We start from the raw sequence: 15,074 nt of genomic DNA on the forward strand, positions 1-15,074 counted from the left end.
GATAATTATCAAAACCAAGTTCTCCATGAAATGGATTAAATTTTCTGCGCCTTTTTCATCATATTTTGCTGATAAAATGATGTGTATAAAAAATAAATAAGATCCCCATGAAATGGTTAATCAAAAACAAGATGAAAAAACATATAAAGCACTACATATATTAATGTTTTAGACACTCAATAATATATTTTCTCCAAGCTTGAAAATTTGAACAAAAAAATATGCTTTTAAGATCCTAATTTAATATTTGGTGACTTAAATATTAATTATAATGTTACATTTGTTTCACACGACATATATTAATGTTTTAGGCACATGTAAAAACATATTAAGCAAAAAAAAATTCATTTAGTCAAGATAAAACTATTTTAAACTCAATTCAAATATAATTTGGGTTTTAGCTTCTGTTAAAACTCACATTTTTTTTTTTGTACTACATAGATGGGTTATTATTAAGGCTTGAGAAATTTAATGGTCCTATAAGTGTGGCTAATTAAGAAAAACGTTACTTGGATACGCTATCCCGGGCCATAAAGTTGTATATCGATGTCTGTCTCAATCCTTGGTAGATGAGAAGTCAGTCTTGTATTATATGTCATTCATTTTGAATTATGATGTAATATGTAAATAACTTATAGTCAGATTTAGAGTATGACTCGTGACATTTTTAATGTTTCTTAGTGTCAAAATGAAAATAGTGTACACCAAGTTCTTTACTAATTAACAAATTGTTGGCCTAATTCACGAAAATATCTAAATAAGCATTATCTCCAAATTCTAAGAGTTTGTTTAATATTATTTTTATTTTTATTTTTCTATTTTTGTGTTCTATACAATGAAGAAATATGTCGTGAAAACATGTTTTTTATATTATGAATTTTTTATTTTTCATCAATTTTAACTATTTTTTGGAAATTTTGATAACAAGATTTTATGTTTTTCAATTATTTTGGAAATTTGTTGATAGAATACTTTAATATCCATAATTAACTTTTGTGCATTGAATCATTTATTTTGTACAATTTTCATTTGAAGTTAAATTAAAATGATCATTTGAATCTAAAACATAACTAAAATAAAATATCCATAAATTTTTCTAAACTTTAAAAGCAAAGTCATTCAAAAAATATTTTTTCAAATTTTCAATTATTATGTGCAATAAGTTTGTCTCTATAAAGTGAATTATGAAATATAATAATTAAATAAAATAATCATAATACTCTTCATTTTATTACAATGTTTTTACTTTTTAATATTTTGTATTTTTATTGTTTTAATTATGTTATTTGATTTAATGGACAAAAATGAATATTTGTACAACAAAGTTTTTTTTTTTTTTTTTTGTCTTAGAAATATTAAGCGAACAATGTTACTGATTTTCGACATTTAATTTCTTTATCTAATTTTTAATTTTCGTTTATAGTTTTCATTTTCATATTTTCTTTTTTTATAGTTATATCAATCTTCTGCCTCTCCAAATACTCCAACACCATTCGACCTACATTTTGAAATAAAAAAATTTCTCCTGAAGCTCCAATAGAAATTAGAAATGAATTTGGGGATGGAATGTAAGTTTGCATTCAGATTAAATTTTGGTTTGTAAGGGAAGGAGAAGTCGAACTTTCTAAACTTCCGGGCACCCCAAGTGTTGTGTGTAATTCAGCTAATTGCTAATTCTATTTTCAAATTTTAATTAATTCCAAACAAACCACAATAACCATCTGATTTTTGGTTTAAGCATCAACCACAATCACACTAAACTTAAATCTGTTTATTTCGACGCGTGTGTGTGCTAAACCTGATCAAGAAAAATATATGTTCACCAATCAAATATTCAGCAAAACACAAACACGCCACAATCACAATCCATAAGAACACATTTACGTGGTTCGGGCCAAAAATTGGCCTACATCCACGGCAGAAACTCACCTCCAGAGACACTATATTAAATTGGCAGAAATAAATACAAGTACACACAGATTTACCCTTTCTTGTCTTACCGATCTCCTCTGGAAATCAGCCCAAGAACAACCCAAGAAAGCCCCTCTTCGCACCTGCAAATAACCCTAGGTTTCTTCCTATCCTTCTCCCTAATTTCCCTAAAAGAAAACCCTCCCAAGAAACTAAATCTATGCATTACCTTCACTTACCCTTGCGTGAACCTCCGCAGGAAGCTAAAGACACCCAATGCCGCACCCATCTCTTGTCGTCTCCTGCTCTCGTGCACTGTGGCTGGAAGGATCTCTCTGCGGTGGAAGGCTCGCGGTTGCAGGTGCTCTCACGCGACTGAAGGAAGACTCTTGCGGCTCTACAAGATTCTCTCTCTCACGCGACTGAATCTGTTCTGAAGCCTTGAAGGAAACTCACTGCCCTGTTATTTTTGTTTTACAATTAAAATAGGAATAAATTACAACAAAGCCCTCCCCCATAACCAAAACAAAAAAATAGCCACTGGATCTCTTTAGGAATGGACGATCTGGATCCTTCTTAACTTGACACTCCAACAATTCTCCACCTTGGCAAGCTTGTGACTCTTGCACCTCCTTAGCATCTCTTATGGCGGTTCCTGCAAAACAAATACTAACAGCTTCCAAGGTTAACCAAGTTCGAACAATGTTCAAACTTGGATTTAGGTACTGCTTTAGTCATCATATCCGAAAGATTATCATCCGTTGGAATTTTTCTTACTTCTATTTCTCCACTAGAAATAATATGTCTCACAAAATGCAGCCTAACATCTATATGTTTAGACCTATCATGATAAACATGATTCCTAACCAAATGAATAGTACTTTGATTGTCACAATAAATTGTAACGGTTCCATTATACATTCCTAACTCTAGACATAGTCCTTTTATCCATATAGCCTTCTTAAAGGCTTCAGTCATGGCAATATATTCAACCTCCGTGGTAGACAAGGCTACCACCGACTTCATATGAGATTTCCAACTAATAGCATTACCTAATATAGAAAAGACCATACCAGATAAAAACTTCCTGGTATCTAGATTTTCAGCATAGTTAGAATCTACATATCCTTTTAATCCTATTTCACAATGCATATCCTTTTTACCAAATATTAATCCTTACTGTTTTGTTTCAGATAAGTATTGAAAAATTTGTTTCAAAGCATGTCAATTTGGTTTTCCAGGTTTGCTCATAAATCTACTCACTTGACTTACATCATAAGATAGATCAGGTCTAGAACATACCATAGCATACATTACACTACCAACCATACTAGCATAAGGTATTCTATTCATAAACAGTGACTCATTTTCAGTTTCACGACACTGTTTTCTAGACAATTTAACATGTTGTGCAACAAGAATAGAAGTAGATTTAACATGACTCATTCCAAATCTTTTTAATACTTTTGAAATATAAGACTTTTGAGACAAGTAGAGAAGCTTTTTATTCCTTTCTTTAGTTATTTCCATACCAAGTATTCTTTTAACAGGTCCTAAGTCTTTCATTTCAAATTCAAATTTATGCATGCACTTAACTTGAATTAACATATCCATGTCTCCACAAGCAACCAACATGTCATCCATCAACATATGATAGCAAATATATATGACATTTATCACATGATTTAAAATAAACACAGTCATCACAATTGCTTCTACAGAAATCATTTTGAATCCTGTAAGAATCAAATCATTTATACCATTGTCTAGGTGATTGTTTCAACCCATATAAGGTTTTCTTTAATAAACATACATGATTTTTATTCATTTCCGTATCAAAGCCCTCGGGAAGTTGCATATAAACCGTTTCTTCTAAAGTACCATGCAAGAAAGCAATTTTAACATCAAGTTGTTCCAAATGCAAGTCATGTACAACAACAAAAGATAATAAAATTCTAATTGAACTATGTCTCACAACAAGGGAAAATATTTCATTATAGTCTACCCCTTCCCTTTGTGTAAATCCCTTAGCCACTAACCTAGCTTTATACCTAGGTGGTTCAATTCCAGGGATTCCCTCTTTCCTCTTAAAGATCCACTTAGATTATATGAGTTTCTATTTTTCCGGTCTAGGTACCATCACCCATGTCTCATTCTTGTTTAGAGACTCCATTTCTTCTTGCATTGCAAGAATCCATTTTTCAGCCTCTTTACTATCCACGGCCTTTCTAAAAGTCCTAGGCTCCACCTCAATTTCTGTTTCATCAACAGAAAGAGCAAAAGTTGTCATATCAGCTTCCCCATACCTTTGAGAAGATCTTATGACCCTCCTCTCCCTATCCCGTGCTAGAAGGTAAGTTTTACTTAATTCAAAGGTTTCTGTTTCTGAGTTTTACTTCTCAAAATCTGCAACATCTGTTTCTAAATGGCTATGAGAAGTGGAGGGTTGCTCCACCTCAAGCTGCGGGTCATTAGTATTAGAGTGTCTAACGCTTTCATTTGAATTTTCTAGTTTTCCCCCCATTTTAGTTTCATTAAAAACTACATCCCTGCTAATAATACATTTTTGTTTTCCAGGTTAAACAACCCAGAGCTTATAGCCTTTAACCCCTCTAGGTATCCCACAAAAATGCATTTAATAGCCCTAGGCTCTAATTTATCAGTTCTAATGTGGGCATAGACTATGCACCCAAAAACTTTTAAACCCTGATAATTTGCTGGCTTACTCGACCAAATTTCTTGAGGGGTTTTAAAATTTAAAGTTGTGGAAGGACACCTATTAATAAGGTATATAGCAGTGGTCACCGCCTCTGCCCAAAAAGTCTTAGGCAAACCTGAAGTGGCTAACATGCATCTTACCCTTTCCAAAATAATCCTATTCATCCTTTTAGCTAATCCATTTTGTTGGGGAGTATCCCTAACAGTCCTATGTCTAGCTATGCCCTCAGTTTTACAAAATTAAGAAAATTCATTTGACAAGTATTCTAATCCATTGTCTGTTCTCAGTGATTTAACTTTTCTGCCAACTTGAGTTTCAACTAGGGTTTTCCATTCTTTAAACTTTTCAAAAGTATTACATTTATGTTTTAGAATATAAACCCATACTTTCTTAGAAAATTCATCTATAATTGACAGAAAATTCCTAGAACCACCATGAGAACAAACCGTAGCAGGCCCCCACAAGTCTAAATGTATGTAATCAAGAGTCTGTTTCGTGGTGTGAGTGTACTTATTAAAACTAACCCTAGTAGACTTACCCAAGACACACTCCTCACAGAATGACAATTCCTCAAGTTTCCTATCTCCAAGGAGCCCCTATTTCTCCAGCTCCTTTAGGCCCTGTTGGCTAACATGTCCTAGCCTCTTATGCCACAAGGAAACCTGATTTTCTACCCTGTGATTGATAGGTGAAACCTCACCAATCACTGTCTTTCCTACTAAGGTGTACAACCCATTCTTTAGCACCCCTTTCATCACTACTAGTGAACCTCTACATACTCTTAGACTACCTCCTTCAGACTTAAACGTGTACCCTGTCTTATCTAAGTTACCAAGAGAAATCAAGTTTCTCTTTAGCTCAGGTATGTACCTTACATCTCTTAGCACTCTTTCCATCCCATCATGCATTAGAAGTCTCACAGTCCCAATACCCTGTATTTTACATGACTTATTGTTTCATAGGACAACATGACCTCCTTCTAAGCATGTAAAGGACTCAAACCAGTTTTTCAATGGACACATGTGGAAGGAACATCTTGAATCTAATATCCATTATTTTCCCGAATCTCTATCAGAGACATTCAACACTTCCGCACTATCATACCCATCTAAAACTATAGTTGTCTTACCCTTTGATTCAAAGGTGGTGGCATTTGCACCATTTTCCCTCTCAGGGCAATCCCTCCTAAAATGTCCTTCCTTGTGACATACAAAACATTTTAGTGCCTTACTCTTAGACTTTGATCTAGACCTCTTGTCTTTTCCTTTCTTGTTCCTCTTTTCAAACCTACCTCTCATATTTAACCCTTCCCCTGACCCTGATTTAGACTCAAACTTAGTGTGCAATTCCCTAGAGTGCAAAACAGCTTGCACATCTTCTAAAGTCAACCTCTCTCTCCCATACATCATAGTTTCTTTAATATTTTCATATATGGAGTCAAGAGAACTCAATAAAAGAATTGTCTGGTCTTCTTCATCTATACTAATATCAATATTAACAAGATCCAAAAGAATTTTATTAAATTCATCTAAATGTTCATCAATCGATGTTCCAGGGGTCATTCTAAAGGTGTAGAGTCTAGTCTTCTTATGAAGTCTATTTGTTAGGGATTTTGTTATGTACAAACTCTCTAGTTTTGACCAAACTCCAGCTGCCGTATCCTCATTGGCAACTTCCCTAAGCACTTTGTCTCCCAGGGACAAGATAATGGCACTATGTGCCTTTTGAAGGATTTCAGGCTTCATTTTTTCGGTGGAGGGTAAACCTAGTTTCCCCTCTTGTGAAGTGGAGGCTCCCTTCTTTTCTCCAAGAAGAGCCTCCTCAAGCCCCTGCTGTACCAAGATGGCACACATCTTAATCCTCCACAAACCAAAGTCATTTTTTTCAGTGAATTTTTCTATTTGAAACCTAGCAATCCCCATCACATAGTCAGGCTCTGATACCACTTGTTCTGTGTAATTCAGCTGATTGCTAATTCTATTTTCAGATTATAATTAATTCCAAACAAACCACAATAACAATCTGATTATTTGTCCAAGCATCAACCACAATCACACCTAAATTTAAACTTGTTTATTTCGACGCGTGTGTGTGTGCTAAGCCTGATCAAGAAAAATATATGTTCACCAATCCAATATTCAGCCAAACATAAACATGCCACAATCACAATCCATAAGAACACATTTACGTGGTTCGGCCCAAAAATTGGCCTACATCCACTACAGAAACTCAACTCCGGAGACACTATATTAAATTGGTGGAAATAAATACAAGTACACACAAATTTACCATTTCTTGTCTTACCGATCTCCTCTGGAAATCAGCCCAAGAACAACCCAAGAAAGCCCCTCTTCGTACCTGCGAATAACCCTAGGTTTCTTCCTATCCTTCTTCCTAGTTTCCCTAAAAGAAAACCCTCCCAAGAAAACTAAATCTGTGCATTACCTTCACTTACCCTTGCGTGAACCTCCGCAGGAAACTAGAGACACCCAACGCCGCACCCATCTCTCGTTGTCTCCCGCTCTCGTGCACTATAGCTGGAAGGATCTCTCGGCTGTGGAAGGCTCGCGGTTGCAGGTGCTCTCACGCGGTTGAAGGAAGACTCTTGCAGCTCCGCAGGACTCTCACGCGGCTGAATCTGTTCTGAAGCCTTGAAGGAAACTCACAGTCTTGCTGTTTTTGTTTTACAATTAAAATAGGAGTAAATTACAACAAAACCCTCCCCTATAACCAAAACAAAAAAACAGCCGTTGGATCTCTTTAGGAATGGACGGTCTGGATCCTTCTTAGCTTGACACTCCAACACCAAGAAAAGAAAAGATGACTAATCGATTCTTCCTAATCTTTACAAAGTGGGCAAAGACTTTCCTCAATTTTATGTAATTTCTTGTATTCTCTTTAATAGGGGTAAGATTTCTACAAAGCTTCCAAAAAAAAAAAGAGTTTCATTTTAGGCCGAGTGTCCATTTTCCAAATTAACTTGAACACTTGATTTCCTAGATGACAAGATCTACCACTCTCATTAGAGGATTCTTCTCTCAGCAATCTATATGCTGATTTCACATTAAAATCCCCTAATTTAATAAACTTCCAAATCCATATATCCTTTTTATCAATTAGGGGAATTGGGATCTTTTGAATTTCATTAAAATTTTCATTAGAGATAACTCAATTTTCCATTCCCTTCTATTATCATGCCACAAATCCTTGATATTTAGGTTCATCTGAACCGAGATTGGAATCAAGGGGTATAGAAAGTGATCGAAGTTGCTTGAAATCCAAAGAGTATTTCCCCTTCCAATACTCAAAAATAATCTTTTTTTTTTTTTTTTTTTCATATAGCATATGTTTTTAAAGAGTCATCTCCATCCCCAAGAGGTGAAGTTAGGACGTTTAGCATCCGGAATAGCTGAAGATGGAAAATAAAGCGACTTCCAAAGTCTTGACCATAAGATAAAAGGTCTAGTGAGTAATCTCCAAATTTGCTTCATTAAAAGAGTATGGTTCAAAGTGTTGAATTCTTTAAAACCCAAACCACATTGTGATTTTGACCTGCACAAAATATCCCATCTTACAAATTTTTTCTCTCCCTATTAGAAGCTCATCCCCACCATAAATCTCTATTTTGGTCACCAAAAAATTTATATACTAAATTTGGAAATTCAAATGCGATCATTGAATAGTTTGGAATGCTCGTCTTGATTCCCATCCTTCAATGTTTCACCAACCTTTCCCCATCAAACTCTTAAAAATATTGATTTTTTTCCTTCCAAAATTAATATAGGTGCCCAGATACTTTCCCAAATCACAAATTTTATGAATCTTTTAACTTTCTTAGAGGATGTAGAGTATTAGCCTAAATTGACAAGCTAATTTTTGAAAATTAATATGCTTTGTTGATCTCTTTAAGATCTCTAAAATTGCTTTGATAGTATGAAAATTTACAAAATTAGCTTTACAAATAATTAAACCATCGACTACAACCAAAAAAAAAAATATTGATACTAAGACCTCTCTTCTCTTAGGAAGGTCAATACGCCGCAATCTTCCTTGACATTTTGTGATATTCTGAATATTCATTCACCCGTTTTACTTACCGTCTGCTGTAAATAACAAGGATGAAGCGTTAGTGCTCTGCATTATCAGATTAATAAAAGTTTGTGTTGCATAATTAAACCAGTCTACTTTGACTGCCTTTACAGCGCAACAATTTCCAGCATCAAATCTGCCATTAGACTCATGATTTACCTGTATTACTGCATCTAGGACCGAATGGGAAGGGTCCAGTGTGGCTCGTCAATGATTAGAATTCCCTTATTATTAATTATTAATTATATTTGCAAAATTATTTGGTAAACTTTTTGAATTAAATTCCACAGAAGAAAAATGAATCTTGAATTAATTCCAAAAAACCTAATTATTTCTCATACCCTTTTGTCTCGTCATGCCCATCAAATACATACCAACTACTAATTACACGTCTTGTACATAAGAATATAATGGAATTAAAAAGAATGAAATCAAATTTCATTCATTTTTTTCCTACTAAACATCCTATATATGTGTCACCATATGAAGACAAGTCTTTAGCAGCAACTACCAATCATTTGCCAGCAATCATGATTCCCCCAAAAATTTTACATCTTTTCACAAGATAAGTTAAAATTTGGCTCTATAATTAATTTAATGCACTTCTTAATAACAAGTATATTATGCATAAACATCTCAACTCTTCTATTCCAGATTCTGGTTGGGGCCATTTTTTATTATTATTATTTTTAGCTCATTGCAAGTTGCCAACCCTTTCCGAGTCACCAATTAATGCATGCATTTTTTTTTTTTTTGCCTTTTTAATTCATGTTTCAATTCTGCATTAAAATGCTTACACATAAAACTAACAAGCGTCTAGAGAAAAGAATAAAACCAGTCCATGCCTTGGTCCTCACATGTTCCTTGAGAGCATGCCGTGACAACTTTAACACGCACCTTACAGCAGCAGCATGTAAATATCTTCTTCCTTCGGCAATTTGAATGAAGTTTGAGACCCTTCTTGAATCCCAGGTTACCTATTTCGGAAAGGAATGATCTTCTCAACCGTGCATCGAGGATGGATGCTGGGTTGAGTGTCTTGGCAATTGCTCATTCTCGTTACACTTTGTCATCATGAAACCACCACCTTGTCTCTTTAGGAGATCTTCCGTTCCTACAATTTTTCACGTAGCGATCATTATCTGCAGGGCGTTGCTGCACAAGGACAAAACCCGCAAGGTTAAGGCGCCAACACTAGTTACAGAAACAGAATGCCAAAAACACTAAAAGCTTGATGAATTGATTAATCCGATGAAAACCTTGACAGTTGAGCTCGATAACATGGACAGAATGCTGATGCAGATGGAACTAACAGTCATGGCCGGGGACCATGAATCATATAAAATATCTGCAACAACAACAGCTAGAATATTGGACGAGATTGTGGAAGAACAATTAGGTACCAGTACTTGCCCCTACGACCACATTGAATTATGCAGTTCTAAAATAGTGAGTTCTTACTGCTTTGAGACACTGAAACTAGTGAAAGTCACACATCCACAATAGGTGGCTATAAAACAATGCACAATAAACTCTATTTTTAAGTTTCAGAGTACTTAATCTGGTTGCCAAGCAAGAAATTAGGAACTTATGTTCTTTTTGGAACTTGCAACATAGACAGTGTAATGTACCAAAGAGAAAGAATGATTTAACTGAATGTATACGTTATAGGAAGCCTGGTACTTCACAGCAATCCTAATTTCTTCCTATAACTCGACTGAAAAGGAGTCATAAAGCCAACTCCAACAAGAGCCTTGGCAGCAGCGGTAGTGGTGCTTTGTTCGCTTCTTAAATTGTGTTTATATCTTTCTTTTTTTTTTAATAATAATGAAAAAAGAAGAAGAATCAGAAAACATAAGAAAAATAATCAGAATATTTTACGGTTTTTCTTTCCTCCAGCTACCAACCAGTGGCTTGGCATGACAGTCACAGAAAACTCAATGACCCCTTCACTGAAAAGCAGGGGAGAGATGAAAAAGGAGTAGTGTTTCTCCAATTTGATCTTGTTTTTTCATTTCGTCTTTCTCATATGAAGAATTTTCCCCCAAATGCAAGGGGAATAAATTGTTAATGAAAACCCACACTTCCCGAATGGTGTGAACCATGTGTCTGAATTGGGATTGTCTAATTTAATAAAGAATGCATTAAAATTTCATTGAACCAAGTGCACAGTGAAAAAGCATTAATGAATAAAAGGCATTCACTGATCACTATACTGAATTTCTACATCATATCATGACGGAAGCCAACAAGATTCTGCCAGGTAGCAACCCCAAGATGCTTTACTTAAAAAGCCCAAGGTTCCACATTCTGAAATTCACGTGTGATCAAGGACTTATTGTCAACATCTCACGTTTCACCTATAAAAACAAAATCTCACACCTCGATTTGAGGTGCACAGATGGGATGCAATTTCATGGTTCATGTCTCAGGGCTTGCTTTTGACCAACAGACTCACCCTTCATAAACTGCCCCCAGAAAAGTATTGAGTAACAATAAGATTTTATTTTCTTATTATTGACCTTCTTTGAAATTATATTCTGTACTTTGTACATTTTATCAGAACATCTATGATGTTTCATGTAAAATAACTTCATGTAAAAGAACTCTTTTTAACTTCTTGAGGCAACATAATATCCATGACATTGTAATAAGTGTTTCTTTCAAAAGTTGAAGCAAACAGTATTTGGATACTTCAATGATACTTTAAAATCATGTAACAGGTTAAAATATTCAGGAAGCTAAAAAATTCTTCTTTAACTAGTTGAACATAACATTATGGCGTTCACACAGCTAGTCCTCACAAGAATGCTGCATGCAAAAACAATTGTAGAACTTTGATCAGGGGATTATAAAGCATAGTTTTTAGAATTACCATCCTAACAAAAGGGAAAAATAAAGGGCATAAGAGGCCAGATAACAATGACAATGTTTAAAGATCCATGAGTGCGTGTGCGTGCGTGCGTGCATGCATGCGTATAAGGGTGAGAAGGTGTCGTGGACCTCGTGGTTGTTAACATATTCAACTATGTGCATCACTTCATGCTGGCTTCTTTGTCTCCAATGGCTAATTAATTTTCTTAAGCACAAATCATAAGTATTAGGAGTCCAGCATCTAAACTTTCATTAAATATATACATTAAACATCTAATCAAAGAATGCCTAAGATATACATAAGAAAAATGAGGTTCAGACTCTGCAAAAGCATGCCAAAAATAATCTTCCCAGGTAAAACTTTCCAAAAGCATCAAAATAACCTTGAATTCAAGGGCTAAGAATGAACTTCGGCAGCATGGACAACAAAGAAGAACAATGAACCAGTATTGCCATATTTAAATGCCTATCCAATATTGCAGTTTCAGGAACCAAGCAAACAGATGTGACTTTTCCAGCACAAGTCATCCTGTTACAAGGCCTGCCTTGCCGATCATATCACATATATGACCATGTTTTTATAGCTTCGAGAGTCTCTATCTACTTAATGTTTTGTTGTAAACTCTACTCGATATACTAAAACAAAATTGCACAGTATATAAATACATACATACACACACACATATATATAAGCATGATATAAAAATTTTTGCAACATTACCTAAGCAGATATGCCCATTGCTGTATATATGAGGATGCAAAGGAGCTGGAGGAAGAAAAATCACCTGCCAAACCAGTAAAAGAAAATCAAATGAAAACTGCAACCATTTTTAGAAGAATGGTATGTCTACGAATTTGAAGACTGTTGATCCTAACACACTAAATTAAGCTCAATTGAGGTCATTCTTTCCCATTTTTTTCCTCATTTTGGTTAAATTGCCAGTTAGTCCTTGAAGTTTCACTCTATCGCCCTTCAAACACTGATGTTTTGATATTGGCATGCAAATCCTTGAACTTGCAACCAAATTGCATCGTCATTCTTGACCATAAAAAAAAAAAGAGGCTAATAGACATTTTTGTTCAACTGCACTTAGTCCTGACGTTTAAATATTGGCATTCAAATCTTTGAACTAGCAACCAACTTTCAATATCATCAACCACTTAAAAAATGGGCTAATAGACGGTAGTCCACATAACAAACTGACAACCAAGACCTTGTAAATTATCACCTTATACATGCTAAAGAAAAGCCACAACACTCCCAAATCTAACTGTTCTCAATCTTATTGTTCTCCCTTTATGATTGTCCTCTCAATCTCACTTCTACCGCCTCAGTGTAACTTCCATCCCCTATAGTGCAGCTCATATTAAGGTCATTTTGAAACTTAGAGGGGCAATAAAAATTTATAGATCCTAATCATGAGCTTGTCAAGTCAGCCAATATCTATTAACCAATTTTCAGTCGTGCAAATTTCCATTTTCATTTTGAAGCTTCAATGACTAACTCTGCAATTTATCCTTCTCATTTTTATTTTCAAATTTCACTGACAAAAAGCAACAAATAACTTTTTTTCTCCTCAATGTGACTAACAAGCAAGGAAAATAGGAGTAGGGATGACATTTTATACCTGCGGTGCTTCCATGGGGTAATGCTCAGGGAAATCAACTTGAAGCTGGTACGACTCATTAGCATACAAAGTACCAGGCGCCCCCTTGACTTCGACTACCCACCTTCAGACACATCAAACACAGATCAAATCGAAACTAAGTTCTACAATCACCCCTTGAATTCTAAAAAATAAACGAAAAAGAAAAAAACAAAACAAAATAAAAGAAGAGATAGCAGAATCAAAACAAAAAACGAGACATTAAAACCTTTGGAGATTATCAGTAACTTTGTGCTTAAATCCAGTGGGAGGATTGACCTGCCACTCAACCAACTCCTTCTGGAGTCGATTGCACGCGATCTTGCTCAAAGACTAAACAATACCGAATTTCATGGTTAAAACAACAACGACATCATCATCCACAGCCACAATGAAAATAAAAGACTACATAGAAAAAAAGAAATTAAGGGCACGAAAAGCGGAGAGACAAATCCAAACCTTGCGTGAAGGGGCAGAGGTGCTGGTCATGTCTTCTTACAGAAGAAACCAAGAGAGAGAAGAGAGGAGAGAGGGAGAGAGCAGCGGAGATTTTAGGAATCGCAGAGGCACGCGTAAGAGTAAACTTTAAAAAAGGACGGTTCCTTAGTGGCGTGGTCTGGAGGCTGGATAAGAAAATTTTGGGGAGGTGAATGTGATTTATTATTAATGAAGGGGGCAAATGTTTAAATATAAGAAAATTATGGGCCTTTGCTTTGTTATGAATGGTTTGACTTATTATAAATGTTTGTGATGTTGAGCTGTAAATTAATTTATTCATATCAATTATTGTTATTTTTAAAACTACAATGAGTTGTAATGGGTCATGCCATTTTTACACATTTATATTATATTAATAATTTATTAATATTTTTTTTGCATAAGTTATTATAATAGAAGCAGAAAAAGAAAATAAACAATAATAAGAAGAATCCTTCTCAAGAAAAAAAACTCCTCTTCTAGTGCGCTACGAGCTTACAAGCTCATGGAATTTACTTCTTAAGGCATTGTTAAAATTATAACAATAAAAATTAAAAAAAAATTAATTATGAGAAAAAATAATGATAAGAATTAACTTGTTTATAGCATTTTTAGTATTCATTTTTAAATGTCTTACATGCCGTTTCGAGTTTAGATATTAGATTTAGTTTGGTGTGAAAAAAAAAATTGTATTGAATTTTGTATAAATGTAAAAGAATTCAAATACAAGACCCAAGATCAAGCTCTCAAACACAACACTATAATTGATAATATTTTATCCAAAATTTACCTAATAAGTAAAAAATAACAAATATGAACTTATTCGTAGATGAAGAGAAGCAAGATTAATCTCCAAGTTATAGGTATTTGGAAGTATCTCAAACATAAAATTTGAGAAAAGAATCACATTCAAATGACATCTTAGGTATGAAGATTCCTTGGACTAAATTGGTGTGGGTCTCAAGACTCTTGATAGATTTGAAGAGTAAGGTCGACCATTGGAAAGAGTTCGCTTAGGTGAATCAAGTGTTGAATCTTCTGCAATCTTAAGGAGTTTTGGTTTTTCGATGGATAAGGATGAAGTGTAGATCTGTATCAAGGTTTAGTGAGGCATATCAAGCCCTAGGAGGAGTGTTTTCAACCTTTGGAACTTGTGATAATAAAGATGTTGGCAACTAATGGGTTAGGATGAAATTTTATTAAGGAATTATAGATTGAAGAGTAGTGAGTGAACTTGTGTTTAAGATTGTGCTCTATTGGGGTCTTTGAATGAGAATTGGGTTAATTTAGGTCTATTGATTACGCGTCAAAAATGCATAATTAGGTATTTAAATGTATTCATTAAATGTTAAAATTTT

At 34.6% G+C, this 15,074-nt stretch overlaps 1 protein-coding gene across 1 annotated transcript; it reads right to left on the reverse strand.

Annotated features, from left to right (window-relative positions):
* Positions 1-9,448: 9,448 nt before the first annotated feature.
* Positions 9,449-13,868, reverse strand: LOC131163092 (probable ubiquitin-conjugating enzyme E2 18). Its single transcript, XM_058119808.1, has 6 exons — positions 13,699-13,868; positions 13,469-13,572; positions 13,222-13,324; positions 12,315-12,378; positions 9,979-10,067; positions 9,449-9,874 (listed from the first exon to the last, which is right to left on the reverse strand). Exons 1-6 carry the CDS (start codon positions 13,726-13,728, stop codon positions 9,779-9,781), a joined length of 486 nt encoding a protein of 161 aa, XP_057975791.1. The 5' UTR covers positions 13,729-13,868; the 3' UTR covers positions 9,449-9,778.
* Between the last annotated feature and the right edge of the window lie 1,206 nt (positions 13,869-15,074).

The sequence above is a fragment of the Malania oleifera genome, chromosome 8 (assembly GCF_029873635.1).
Source record: "Malania oleifera isolate guangnan ecotype guangnan chromosome 8, ASM2987363v1, whole genome shotgun sequence".
Taxonomy (NCBI): domain Eukaryota; kingdom Viridiplantae; phylum Streptophyta; class Magnoliopsida; order Santalales; family Ximeniaceae; genus Malania; species Malania oleifera.